We start from the raw sequence: 14,500 nt of genomic DNA, 5'->3' as shown, positions 1-14,500 counted from the left end.
ATCCTGAGCCAAGAGCTGCTGCTGTGCCTCTACTGGAGCCGAAAAGGTAGATATATTTACATGCTCGCTGTTCGGAGGGGCACAATGAGACCACCATGGAATGGAGGAGGATGGGGAAGCCTCAATAGGATCCAGAGGCTTCCCCTCCCAAGTAAGTACCCCCAGGGGGAGATTGAGGCACTAGAGAGAGCAGAAAACAGATAGGATGGTTGCACAGGCACAGAACTGGACTCCAGAGGGGAGGTTAGAGCACAGCTTCTGCTGCGCTATACTCTGCCTTTACATACTGGACTGGGGGAGTGCAGGAGGGGGATGAGAACAGAGAGTGGGACAAGGAGACAGAGGGAGGCACAAAGGGGGCAGAAGGAGGCAGAGTGGGACAGAGGGAGGCCCATAGGGATGCACACAGATCTGGATCATCCACAAGGCAACTAAGGCAGATGCCTAGGGCCTGGAGAGAGTATAGGGGCCAGTTTATGCTAACAAATAACCCCAACAAATCTTGACAAAAAAAGCTAGTTGGCTGTTAAGCATGCGTCCAAAATCGTTGCTTGCCTAGAGCACCATTTCACTTTAATCCATCTCTGGTTGCACAGGGGGGAAGAGGTGGCACAGGGGGATTGAAGGTGGCACAAGGAGACAGAAGGAGGCACAAAGGGAGAAAGGAGGAGGCGCAAGGGGAAAAAATGGGAGGGGCACAAGGGGACAGAAGGAAGTACAAGCCCCTGTGGGAGGTGTGGCTTTGCCGCGGAGGCATGGCCTAATACAGGAGATGGGGCTTAATCAGGGGTATGGCACCCCAGAACTATTGGCACTCCAGGCAATGGACTGTAATGCCTATGCCTAAAAACACCCCTGCCAATATAATTATCCTAAACACCATGATATTCTCAGATGCCATGCTTTCCTTTTAGGTTGCAACTGGATACGGAGGAAGTGGACTCTGACTCTGTTGAGATAAATCAGAGATTATGTGTACAGTTTAAGTAGTTTAAGTTTAAGGAGTGATAGTATTGTAACTGGAATTGTATCTGGGCAGCCCTCTGGGTGCTGCATTGGCCACACCTCTTCCTCTTGCAAGGCCTGAGGACTGATTTCCAGTTCTTTCCTTACATCTGTTGTAAACAATACTGGTTAAAGGATTATGTATACTCCATCTCATTGTATTTAAAGGATGCCTGCCTCTTCCTTCTTAATTATTTTAGAGGACCTTTGTAGGTCCAATTTTAGTAATATTCCATAAATGTGAGATGTTAATGTATTAACCTCCTTAGCGGTAACCCCGTGTGTGACACGGGGTAAGCCGCCGGAGGGTGCCGCTCAGGCCCTGCTGGGCCGATTGAAATAATTTTTTTTTTGCTGGACGCAGCTAGCACTTTGCTAGCTGCGCCAGCACCCCGATCGCCGCCGCCACGCGCCTGATCGCCGCTATCCGGTGCGGCGCGCGCCCCCCCTAGACCCCTGCGCTGCCTGGCCAATCAGTGCCAGGCAGCGCCAAGGGGTGGATCGGGTCTTCCAATGACGTCCCGACGTCGCTGACGTCGGGGACGTCATCCCGCCCCGTCGCCATGGCGACAGGGGAAGCCCTCCAGGAAATCCCGTTCTTTGAACGGGATTTCCTGATCGGAGATCGCCGAAGGCGATCGAAGCGGGCGGGGGGATGCCGCTGGGCTGGGCGGGGGGATGCCCTGGGCTCGCTACATGATTTAAAAATAAAAAATTTAAAAACTGCTGCGCTGCCCCCTGGCGGTATTTTTCATACCGCCAAGGGGGTTAACTAGTTACTGTTGCCCTCCGCACCCCCCATAAAAATTACTCTGTAAGCTGTACTCACACACGGGGTAGGGAGCCCGTCCTAGTGCAATACATTGTATGAGTGGAGAAATCAGAGTTGGACATTTACTGACTGATTTGGTGTTGCTGCAACGCAAGCAAACCATCAATTGAGCACGGAAGAACTTTGACCAGCCTGTCCTCTGTCAGTTGATGGATGGTTCAAGAAGAGCAGCAATGAAAACAAGCTTAAAGAAAACCTGAAGTGAAGATTAAAAGTCAAAATAAACATACACAAGTCATACTTACCTGCTGAGTAGTCTACTCCTCAATCTCTTTTTCCTCTCCTGCGTCCTGTTTGTCCGCCGTGATCAATGGAATTCTCCGTCCTCCATTTTGAAAATGGCCAATACACCATAACAGCTTCCTGGTCAGAACACAGTTAAACTGTAACATTGCCCACTTGAGCCATAGGGAAACATGGACACATCAGTACTCCTCTCAGCTGTAACTGACAGCAACTGATATATAACTGACAGTAACTGATATATTTCAGTTCTGACAAAATGTTGTCAGAACTGGAAGGGATCATTGTCAGAAGAAAATGGTGAGCTTCTGAGAGGAACTGATGGCAAAGTAACTATGTAATGTTCATTTGAAGTTACCTCATGTGTTTATTTTAAATACTTTTACTCAGTACAGGTTCTCTTTAAATGTCTATTTACTCCCTTAAAGCCGCAGGGATAGTTAAAAGACACCAGAGGCGAAAATAAACAAATGAAATAAATGATTGCATCTATCTTACTTCTCCTAAAAATGACTTTTTAAGATGTTCCACAGTTTAATTTTATGTTTAAATCTACTTTTTATGTTTTAACTTTTTTTTATTGTTTTTGCTCAAAGACACCTTCATTGAAGTATGCCAGAGCTAAAATCTATGAACTATTGCCCTTTTTTATCTCTTCATCCTGCTCTCAGAAGCCATTTTCTGCTAGAAAAGTGTTTTATAGCTGGAATTTCTTATCAGTGAGGGTCACACTGTAGTCACTTCCTGTCTGAGTCAGGACTGAGTCAGCCACTTACATACCTGATATTTAACTTTTTCAGGCAGAGAAAGAAAAAAGGAACATAACATAGTTATTTGTGTGCTAGGCTCTGTACAAACCCATATCTATCATGTCACATGTCACAGGTATCCTTTAATCCTTTAAGGGAAAAAACACATTTATAAGTAGATAAATACTTATTCTACTAACATAACAGATGTATTGTACTGTCCCGGTTTTGAAGTGAATTGTATATAGTAAATAAAGAGAATTCTGTTTGAGGCATTTTCCATTTTTATTCCCTCTGACTGAAGCTAATTGTAATGTAATTTCCTCCCTTACTCTATTTTTCTCCTCGACACTGCACTGTCATAGCTAGCTTGCTTTGTAAGCACATGTGAGCAAAGCATAGATAGTATTTCAGCAGCTCACTAAACTGCCCTCAGCCAGTCAGTGAGGAGCAAGCATGTGGGAGGGGAGATGACAAGCTTCCTTCTCGTTGGCAACATACCAAATAGAGTCAAGCTGACTGAGATAAGAATTATTACAGTAGAAACATTTCTGATTAGATTGGAATGCTTGCAATGCAAGGTCAGGTTGCAGGCTGCATAATAAATACAGAGCAGTGGGTAAATGGAACTTGATTTTATAGCTGACAACCCCGCTCTAAGAACAATTTGGGCAATACTGTTGCAACATTTTGTTGCCCCAAGAGTTTACGCGAGTAAAAAAGTTAAAATTCAAAGTTCAATGCACAACTTGGTTTGCCAGACCAACTCACATCTTTACATGTAGAGGAAAATGTATTGGATATCAATACAAAAAGCATAGGCCTACAGTGGAGTAAATAATTATTTGACCCCTCACTGATTTTGTAAGTTTGTCCAATGACAAAGAAATGAAAAGTCTCAGAACAGTATCATTTCAATGGTAGGTTTATTTTAACAGTGGCAGATAGCACATCAAAAGGAAAATAGAAAAAATAACCTTAAATAAAAGATAGCAACTGATTTGCATTTCATTGAGTGAAATAAGTTTTTGAACCCCTACCAACCATTAAGAGTTCTGGCTCCCACAGAGTGGTTAGACACTTCTACTCAATTAGTCACCCTCATTAAGGACACCTGTCTTAACTAGTCACCTGTATAAAAGACACCTGTCCACAGAATCAATCAATCAAGCAAGCAGACTCCAAACTCTCCAACATGGGAAAGACCAAAGAGCTGTCCAAGGATGTCAGAGACAAAATTGTAGACCTGCACAAGGCTGGAATGGGCTACAAAACCATTAGCAAGAAGCTGGGAGGGAAGGTGACAACTGTTGGTGCGATTGTTCGAAAATGGAAGGAGCACAAAATGACCATCATTCGACCTCGCTCTGGGGCTCCACGCAAGATCTCACCTCGTGGGGTGTCAATGGTTCTGAGAAAGGTGAAAAAGCATCCTAGAACTACACGGGAGGAGTTAGTGAATGACCTCAAATTAGCAGGGACCACAGTCACCAAGAAAACCATTGGAAACACATTACACCGCAATGGATTAAAATCCTGCAGGGCTCGCAAGGTCCCCCTGCTCAAGAAGGCACATGTGCAGGCCCGTCTGAAGTTTGCCAATGAACACCTGAATGATTCTGTGAGTGACTGGGAGAAGGTGCTGTGGTCTGATGAGACCAAAATAGAGCTCTTTGGCATTAACTCAACTCGCTGTGTTTGGAGGAAGAAAAATGCTGCCTATGACCCCCAAAACATCAAGCATGGGGGTGGAAACATTTTGCTTTGGGGATGTTTTTCTGTTAAGGGCACAGGACTACTTAATCACATTAACGGGAAAATGGACGGAGCCATGTATCGTGAAATCCTGAACGTCAACCTCCTTCCCTCTGCCAGGAAACTGAAAATGGGTCGTGGATGGGTGTTCCAGCACGACAATGACCCAAAACATACAGCAAAGGCAACAAAGGAGTGGCTCAAGAAGAAGCACATTAAGGTCATGGATTAATTTATAAAGCACCAACATATTCTGTGGTTCTGTACAAAGTAAAAAACTAACATGGGGTACATAATACAGGCAAATGGTATACACCAATAAACAAAATACAGCATTGGTGACAAACTGACAAAATTGATACAAAATACAGAAAAGGTAATGACAGTGACAAAAGTAGCATGATGAATAAAATGTATAATAGATTCCAAGACACAAAGGAAGGGGGGGGGGGGGGGGGGGGTCAGCCCTGCCTTTGCGAGTTTACAATCTAAAGGACTAGGGGTGGAAACAAGGGATGGGGTAGTATACAAAAAACATACCTAGAGGTAGTGTGTTTTAGTATATCTAGTAGGAGTGCAACTTGGCCTTAGGGCAAAGGGGAAGTGGGCCTAAGGTAGAGCGTAGGCTTGTTGGAAAAAGTGAGTTTTGAGAGAGCGTTTAACCACTTCGCAATCCCGACCTTGTTTCCCACTTATGGACCAGAGCAGTTTTGACAGTTTAGCTATGTCCTTATTTAATCACAAATAACTAAATCCCTACTTATGACACAGAAATGAAATAGATATTGTTTTTCTCAAGACAAACTAGGCTTTCATTGTATGCCATTTTTCCCTCCAACTATTTTTTTTTCCTATGAATTTTAATGGGGAAACAAGGAAAAAAAATAGAAAAATCACGATATTTCTCAGTTTTACCAATTCCAGTTTAAAGAAAACCTGAACTGAAAATAAAAGTCTAAATAAACATTCACACATCATACTTACCTCCTGTGTAGTCTACTCATCAATCTCTTTCTCCTCTCCTGCATCCTGTTTGGCCACTGTGATCAAGGGAATTCTCAGTCCTCCATTTTGAAAATAGCCATTACCCCATAACAGCTTTCTGGTCAGCACACAGTTAAACTGTAACATCGCTCACTTGAGCCATAGGGAAACATGGACACATCAGTTCTCCTCTCAGCTGTAACTGACAGCAACTGATATATAACTGAAAGCAACTGATATATTTCAGTTCTGACAAAATGTTGTCAGAACTGGAAGGAATTATTGTCAGAAGAAAATGGTGAGCTTCTGAGAGGAACTGATGGCAAGGTAACTATGTAATGTTCATTTGAAGTTACCTCGAGTGTTTATTTTAAATAATTTTACATTAGTACAGGTTCTCTTTAAAAATAAAAAGTGCTACTGTAGATAAAAAAATTCACATTTTGTTTAACTATTTTTTACTGCTTATTACAAAACTTAGATTATGTTCCTGTCACAATTTGTGGTGAAGATATTTGATTCTGAAATAATGCTACAGAGTGTATTTTTCACTATGAACTGAGAAAATAAAAGTATTTTTAATGGTAAAACTCAATCTCATTAGCTCAGGAAACATATATTCCCTTTCACCAATTAGTGATGCATCAGATAGTGCCAAAAATGTGCACAGGAGCAAGCCCAATCCTGCACAGCACTGCATCTGCTACAAGACGTATATCTACTGACTCGTGGCTTAGATGGAGTCACAAAGGACGTAAATATACTGTAGTGGTGGATAAAAGGTACAAAGATTGGAGAATGACAGATGTGCTGTGGAAGGGCATTCCAGAGGAGGGGTGAAGCACATACTAAATCTTGTATACATCAACGTGAGGAGGTAATTCTAGAGGACATAAAGGTCATGTGCAGATCTGAGATTGTGATTGGGTTGGTATCTGGAAACTAGTGGGTTGATGTACAGGAGAGAGAGGTTTTGGAGAGTGGAGAGCTTTTTAGGTTAGGGTTAAGAGTTTTAACTGGGTCCTCTGGCTAATTGGTAGCCAGTAAAGAGCTTGACAGAGAGCGGCAGCAGAGGAGGAACGAGATGAAAGATGAATTAGACAAGTAGCTGAGTTCAGTACAGAATGGAGTGGGGCCAGTCTGTTAGTTGGTAGTCCACAAAGTAGTGTGCTACAATAGTCCAGATGAGATATTATATGAGAATTTTAGTTGTGTCTTGAGTGAGAAGAGGTCAGATGTGAGGTATGTTTTTGAGTTGGAGATGACAAGAGCTGGTTAGAGAGTGAATCTGAGGTATAAAAGAGAGAGTCAAATATTACCTCTAAGCACTGTGCTTTGGTAACTGACATTATGGGAGTGTTATTAACATTTATAGTACTATGTTTTAGAAGAGAGTTTTTATGTGATATGGGAGTTATGGCACATTGTGTGTGTGGTATTGCAATTAAGTAATTGTATATCTTTCTTACTTTTAGTACCTTGCACAGTAAAAGAAGTTGCTCTGCGACAAAACAATATACATCATACATCAGAAGAAAATAAATATAAAAAAATATACAAGGTACATGCTGAATACACAACATTTCAGTGTGCTCCAGAATATGAAATATTGGATTCAAAATTGCTGACAGTTCAGTGTTTAGATGGAGTGATAAACTTGCCAACATGCTTAAAAAAAGGTGAGAACTAAAAGCGGGACCGTGTTTAAAGTTTTGTGTGGGTTTCACGTGCATGTAATTAGCCCGGTTCACACTGGCAGTAAGAAACGGTCTGGTGGTCACGGATCGTAACAGATTGTAACGGATGGGAACAGATCTATTGTTAACCTATGGATCCATTTGCATTGGTCCATTTGAAAGTATCCATTCCGCACGTTCCATTGAATGGACCACAAGTTGGGTGCTGCTGCGATGTTTCCAGAATTCCGAATTTTTGTTTTTATGTCGATATTTAGAATTTTCAATGTGGAATTCAGAATTTAGTGGAATTTCTTCTTTCTGAGCACTGGCCATTTATACCAGTTGTGTAATTGTAATTTACTGTAATAACTATAACATTAGTTTTTGAAAAAAAAATCCTAATAGGTCACATAGAATTTTTGCATTTTCACATAGAATTACCAACAAAATTTTGCATAATTCCATGAAATTTTGTGAATTCTGCAGTATTCCTCACAAAACTCAGAATTACCCGGTAGAATTGAAAATTCCCAGGAATTCAGAATTTGGAATTTTTTACTAGATTGACCACATGCTGATTTCAGGTGTGTAATTCGGGCACTACTGATTTCAGAATGATCAAGAGGACTTCCAGGTGACTGGTATTGTTCGAAAGAAAATAAATATGTCAGCTCCCATATGTCTCTCACTTCATGGTCCCTTTAAAGAACAACTGAAGTGAGAGGGATGTGAAGGCTGCCATATTTATTTCCATTTAAGAAATACTAAAAAACTGAAAGAAAGGCACGGACTCCGGCACTCCACAGGATCTCTTCTTTTATTGATGCCACAAAGCAACGAATACAGAAAGAAAGCCCCTCTGTCTACAGCTGTTTCGCGTGAAGTTCACGCCTCTTCAGGACACGTGGGGCCATTTAAGAAATACTAATTGCCTGGCTCTACTGCCGATCCTCTTCCTCTAATATTTTTATCCATAGACTCTGAAAAAGCATGCAGCCGATGAGGGGTTTCTGACAAGATTAGCTGCATGCTTGTTTCTGGTGTGATTCAGACACTACTACTGTTGAATAGATCAGCAGGGCTACCAGGAAACTGGTATAGTTTAAAAGGAAATACAGTGGGATGCGAAAATTTGGGCAACCTTGTTAATTGTCATGATTTTCCTGTATAAATGGTTGGTTGTTACGATAAAAAATGTCAGTAGATAGCAATGAAGCCGGCACCATCAGTATTAGTTGCTCTTTTATTGAATCAAATGCTTGACAGCCATCATAGCAACGTTTCAAAGCATAAGAGCTTCTTTATCAAGCTTTATACAATATATCTGTGCAAAACACTTTGTTAAATAGTACATGGATCTGCAAGTAACCAATCACATTATCAGTCTCAAGCCACCTATCGGTAAAGCTCCACTAGGAGCGGACCTGATGGGGCACTGCTTAGGTACTTACTGATTGGTCAGCTACATGAAGTCCCACCTCTCACTGTTTTAAATCTATTGGTCCCAACTCTGCAGCGGTGGTTAGAGGGCTACGTGTCACCTCCGCCTCCTCCCACTGCGCCGCCGTCATCCAGATGGGGAATGTCAGAGTCACATGGGCGGAGCACGACATAGCCTGTCACCATCCGCCCACGTTGCGCAGCCAAATCAGTGAGTGATGCGCCAGAGCCGGCGCACCGCCCACTGCAGATGTAAACAAACCTCCGCCGTCAGAGTGCATAATCACATGGCTAATTATCAGCATGCCCTCTAATTGCTACTATAGTGCGGGGAACGGCCATAATACAGAGTCAAGGATTAAACATTAAACAATAGTTAACCCTGTTGACCTAATGCCACATAGTAGCAATATAATACGCATTATGCATATATGTATCAAGAGGTGTACCAGAGAACCAGAGCTTAACAGAAACCAGACTATGTTAGCCATTGTCACCATAGAGACAAGGGGAAAAAATAAACATAACATTATTACATAAAAGGAACTAAATCTAACTCACAATTAAGTCCCCTTGGCTCCATGGTCTCAAGTGTTTTAATCCAGTGTGCCACTCTCAAAAGTAATCTCTTCAATATGTCTCCTCCCCTTCTAGGTTGGAATACCTGCTCTATGATCATATGCAGTGGGTTGCAAAAGTATTTGGCCCCCTTGAAGTTTACCACATTTTGTCACATTACTGCCACAAACATGCATCAATTTTATTGGAATTCCACGTGAAAGACCAATACAAAGTGGTGTACACGTGAGAAGTGGATTGAAAATCATACACGATTCCAAACATTTTTTACAAATCAATAACTGCAAAGTGGGGTGTGCGTAATTATTCGGCCCCCAGAGTCAATACTTTGTAGAACCACCTTTTGCTGCAATTACAGCTGCCAGTCTTTTAGGGTATGTCTCTACCAGCTTTGCACATCTAGAGACTGAAATCCTTGCCCATTATTCTTTGCAAAACAGCTCCAGCTCAGTCAGATTAGATGGACAGCGTTTGTGAACAGCAGTTTTCAGATCTTGCCACAGATTCTCAATTGGATTTAGATCTGGACTTTGACTGGGCCATTCTAACACATAGATATGTTTTGTTTTAAACCATTCTATTGTTGCCCTGGCTTTATGTTTAGGGTCATTGTCCTGCTGAAAGGTGAACATCCGCCCCAGTCTCAAGTCTTTTGCAGTCTCCAAGAGGTTTTCTTCCAAGTTTGCCCTGTATTTGGCTCCATCCATCTTCCCATCAACTCTGATCAGCTTCCCTGTCCCTGCTGAAGAGATGCACCCCCCGAGCATGATGCTGCCACCACCATATTTGACAGTGGGGATGGTGTGTTCAGAGTGATGTGCAGTGTTAGTTTTCCGCCACACATAGTGTTTTGCATTTTGGCCAAAAAGTTCAGTTTTGGTCTCATCTGACCAGAGCACCTTCTTCCACATGGTTGCTGTGTCCCCCACGTGGCTTGTGGCAAACTGCAAACGGGACTTCTTATGCTTTCTGTTAACAATGCCTTTCTTCTTGCCACTATTTCATAAAGGCCAACTTTGTACAGTGCATGACTAATAGTTGTCCTATGGACAGAGTCTCCCACCTGAGCTGTAGATCTCTGCAGGTCGTCCAGAGTCACCATGGGCCTCTTGACTGCATTTCTGATCAGCGCTCTCCTTGTTCGGCCTGTGAGTTTAGGTGGATGGCCTTGTCTTGGTACGTTTACACTTGTGCCATACTCCTTCCATTTCTGAATGATCGCTTGAACAGTGCTCCGTGGGATGTTCAAGGCTTTGGAAATCTTTTTGTAGCCTAAGCCTGCTTTAAATTTCTCAATAACTTGATCCCTGACCTGACCTGTCTTGTGTGTTCTTTGGACTTCACGGTGTTGTTGCTCCCAGTATTCTCTTAGACAACCTCTGAGGCCCTCACAGAGCAGCTGTATTTGTACTGACATTAGATTACACACATGTGCACTCTATTTAGCCATTAGCACTCGTCAGGCAATGTCTATAGGCAACTGACTGCACTCAGATCAAAGGGGGCCGAATAATTATGCACACACTAGTGTTGGGCGAACAGTGTTCGCCACTGTTCGGGTTCTGCAGAACATCACCCTGTTCGGGTGATGTTCGAGTTCGGCCGAACACCTGACGGTGCTCGGCCAAACCGTTCGGCCATATGGCCGAACTAAGAGCGCATGGCCGAACGTTCCCCGAACGTTCGGCTAGCGCTGTGATTGGCCGAACGGGTCACGTGGTTCGGACCCGAACGCGCTCTGATTGGCCGAACTGTCACGTGGTTCGGGTAAATAAATACCCGAACCACGTCATATCTCCGCCATTTGTCTGTGGGTTTAGCTTTGGGTAGGCAGGCAGGGTAGTTCGCGCTCCAGCCACGCTAGCCAGGGTCCCCCCCAGTCATTGTGTGTCACTGCTGGGAACAGTAGTACACCGCTCGTTCAGCCACACTATATAGCATTCTGTGTACTGTTCTGTGTCTGCTGGGAACAGTGGTACACCGCTCGTTCAGCCACACTATATAGCATTCTGTGTACTGTTCTGTGTCTGCTGGGAACAGTGGTACACCGCTCGTTCAGCCACACTATATAGCATTCTGTGTACTGTTCTGTGTCTGCTGGGAACAGTAGTACACCGCTCGTTCAGCCACACTATATAGCATTCTGTGTACTGTTCTGTGTCTGCTGGGAACAGTAGTACACCGCTCGTTCAGCCACACTATATAGCATTCTGTGTACTGTTCTGTGTCTGCTGGGAACAGTAGTACACCGCTCGTTCAGCCACACTATATAGCATTCTGTGTACTGTTCTGTGTCTGCTGGGAATAGTGGTACACCGCTCGTTCAGCCACACTATATAGCATTCTGTGTACTGTTCTGTGTCTGCTGGGAACAGTAGTACACCGCTCGTTCAGCCACACTATATAGCATTCTGTGTACTGTTCTGTGTCTGCTGGGAACAGTAGTACACCGCTCGTTCAGCCACACTATATAGCATTCTGTGTACTGTTCTGTGTCTGCTGGGAACAGTAGTACACCGCTCGTTCAGCCACACTATATAGCATTCTGTGTACTGTTCTGTGTCTGCTGGGAACAGTAGTACACCGCTCGTTCAGCCACACTATATAGCATTCTGTGTACTGTTCTGTGTCTGCTGGGAATAGTGGTACACCGCTCGTTCAGCCACACTATATAGCATTCTGTGTACTGTTCTGTGTCTGCTGGGAACAGTAGTACACCGCTCGTTCAGCCACACTATATAGCATTCTGTGTACTGTTCTGTGTCTGCTGGGAACAGTAGTACACCGCTCGTTCAGCCACACTATATAGCATTCTGTGTACTGTTCTGTGTCTGCTGGGAACAGTAGTACACCGCTCGTTCAGCCACACTATATAGCATTCTGTGTACTGTTCTGTGTCTGCTGGGAACAGTAGTACACCGCTCGTTCAGCCACACTATATAGCATTCTGTGTACTGTTCTGTGTCTGCTGGGAACAGTAGTACACCGCTCGTTCAGCCACACTATATAGCATTCTGTGTACTGTTCTGTGTCTGCTGGGAATAGTGGTACACCGCTCGTTCAGCCACACTATATAGCATTCTGTGTACTGTTCTGTGTCTGCTGGGAACAGTAGTACACCGCTCGTTCAGCCACACTATATAGCATTCTGTGTACTGTTCTGTGTCTGCTGGGAACAGTAGTACACCGCTCGTTCAGCCACACTATATAGCATTCTGTGTACTGTTCTGTGTCTGCTGGGAACAGTAGTACACCGCTCGTTCAGCCACACTATATAGCATTCTGTGTACTGTTCTGTGTCTGCTGGGAACAGTAGTACACCGCTCGTTCAGCCACACTATATAGCATTCTGTGTACTGTTCTGTGTCTGCTGGGAATAGTGGTACACCGCTCGTTCAGCCACACTATATAGCATTCTGTGTACTGTTCTGTGTCTGCTGGGAATAGTGGTACACCGCTCGTTCGCCACTGTATAGCATTGTGCTCTGTGTCGCTGCTGGGAATAGTGGTACACCGCTCACCCGTCACTGTATAGCATTGTGCTCTGTGTCGCTGCTGGGAATAGTGGTACACCGCTCACCCGTCACTGTATAGCATTGTGCTCTGTGTCGCTGCTGGGAATAGTGGTACTGTATAGCATTTCTGTACTGCCACTGTACTGCTGCCAGTCAGCGTGTACTGTAAGGATAAGTGAAATGAGGAAGAAATCCGGTGAAAGAGGGAGGGGCAAGGGAAGAGGTGTTTCCCCTGACGGTTCACGTACAGGCCACAGGGGAGCACCCAAGAAAACCCACTCAATACCGCCCATGTTGTCCAGGACAACAACCCTCACAAATCCAAAAGAACAGGACCAGATAATTACTTGGATGACCTCTCAAGCGTCCAGCAGTGGGTTAAGCAGCACCAGCACATCACGCACGAGGTCCGAGTCCTCAGCCAGTTACAAGGAGCCAGTGGGCACAAAGCTGACACAACCGGCAGCGACACCACGCACACAACTGCCAGATAACCAGTCCGATGAATTACCTCAGGACACAATGGGGTATTCGCAGGAGCTATTCCCAGCCCAACAAACTTCCACCTTTCAAAGGTCAATGGAGGAACAGCCAGAAATGTTGTGCCTGGATTCACAACCGTTAACTGTGGGAAATGCACCGCGCACTGAAATACAAGGCGAGTCCGAAGAGGACTCGGAAACCCAAATCCCAGAGCAATTTGGGCAGGAGGGGTTGCAATTGCAGGAGGTCGGCCGACAAGATCTGGAAGACGACGTTGGAGTGTGCTGCGCAGAGGTTGTTGTGGGGAGCTCTACTCCACGGCGGTGGCCCACAATGACATATGACGAGTTTGAGGAGATGGAAGAGGAGGGTATGGACAATGTGGACAGAGACCCAGATTTTGTTTGTGAACGAGAACATCGCCGTCGTAGCAGCAGCACAGATGAGTCTGTTGAAGAACACACTGCTGCACGAGTTCGCCTTGTGCCACAAGGTAGGCGGCGCGCAATTTCAGGCACCACAAGCGTGGAAGTTCAAGTGAGAGGCAAAAGAGGAGCAAACAGAAATCGCCAGCAAGGAGGCAGGTGCTCCAAAGTCTGGGCTTTCTTTGAAGACTGCACTGAGGATGTTACCATGGCGATTTGCAAGGTGTGCAAGACCCGCCTGAGCAGGGGGAAAAATATTAACAACCTCTCCACCACCAGCATGAGCCGTCACATGCTATCCAAACATCCCACTCTTTGGGCAAACGCGTCAGGACAGGGTACCAGAAACAACACTGCCTCCCTTGGGTTCACCAGACTCACCACCAGACCCGCCTCAGCAGCAGCAGTAGCCCAGCCATTGCGTGGTTCACAACATTCACAAACATCAGACGACGCTGACACTGTCACTTTCCGGAGTAGTGCTCTTGAGGTCTCCCAGTGTTCATCAAACACAACAACCAACAGCCCTTCCGTGTGCAGCGCTACGGTTCAGTTGTCTGTGTCGGAGATGTTTGAGAGCAAGAGGAAATTGCCAGCAAATGACCCCCGGGCCGTGGCAGTAACAGCCAGCATAGCCAAGCTTCTGGCCTGCGAAATGCTGCCATATCGATTGGTGGAGACAAACAGCTTCAAGGGCATGATGTCAGTGGCCATCCCACGTTACGTGGTTCCCAGCCGCTACCACTTTGCACGCTCTGCAGTGCCTGAGTTGCATGAGCACGTGGTCAGCAAAATAACCCGAAGCTTGAAG

General features: G+C 44.8%; 1 protein-coding gene across 3 annotated transcripts in view; it reads left to right on the top strand.

The window, feature by feature from the left end:
• The window catches only part of LOC137524284 (complement factor H-like), a 340,451-nt gene that overhangs the window by 314,736 nt on the left and 11,215 nt on the right, over window positions 1-14,500 (top strand). For 2 of the 3 annotated variants that reach the window (XM_068243963.1, XM_068243962.1), the window contains one exon: window positions 7,044-7,247. The exons of the other annotated variant lie outside the window; for it this stretch is intronic. In XM_068243963.1, coding sequence (XP_068100064.1) covers window positions 7,044-7,247 — 204 coding nt within the window. The remainder of the gene's footprint in view (window positions 1-7,043; window positions 7,248-14,500) is intronic. 3 annotated transcript variants of the gene reach the window in all.

This window comes from Hyperolius riggenbachi, chromosome 7 (genome assembly GCF_040937935.1).
Source record: "Hyperolius riggenbachi isolate aHypRig1 chromosome 7, aHypRig1.pri, whole genome shotgun sequence".
NCBI lineage: Eukaryota > Metazoa > Chordata > Amphibia > Anura > Hyperoliidae > Hyperolius > Hyperolius riggenbachi.
This window is presented reverse-complemented; position numbering and strand designations above follow the sequence as displayed.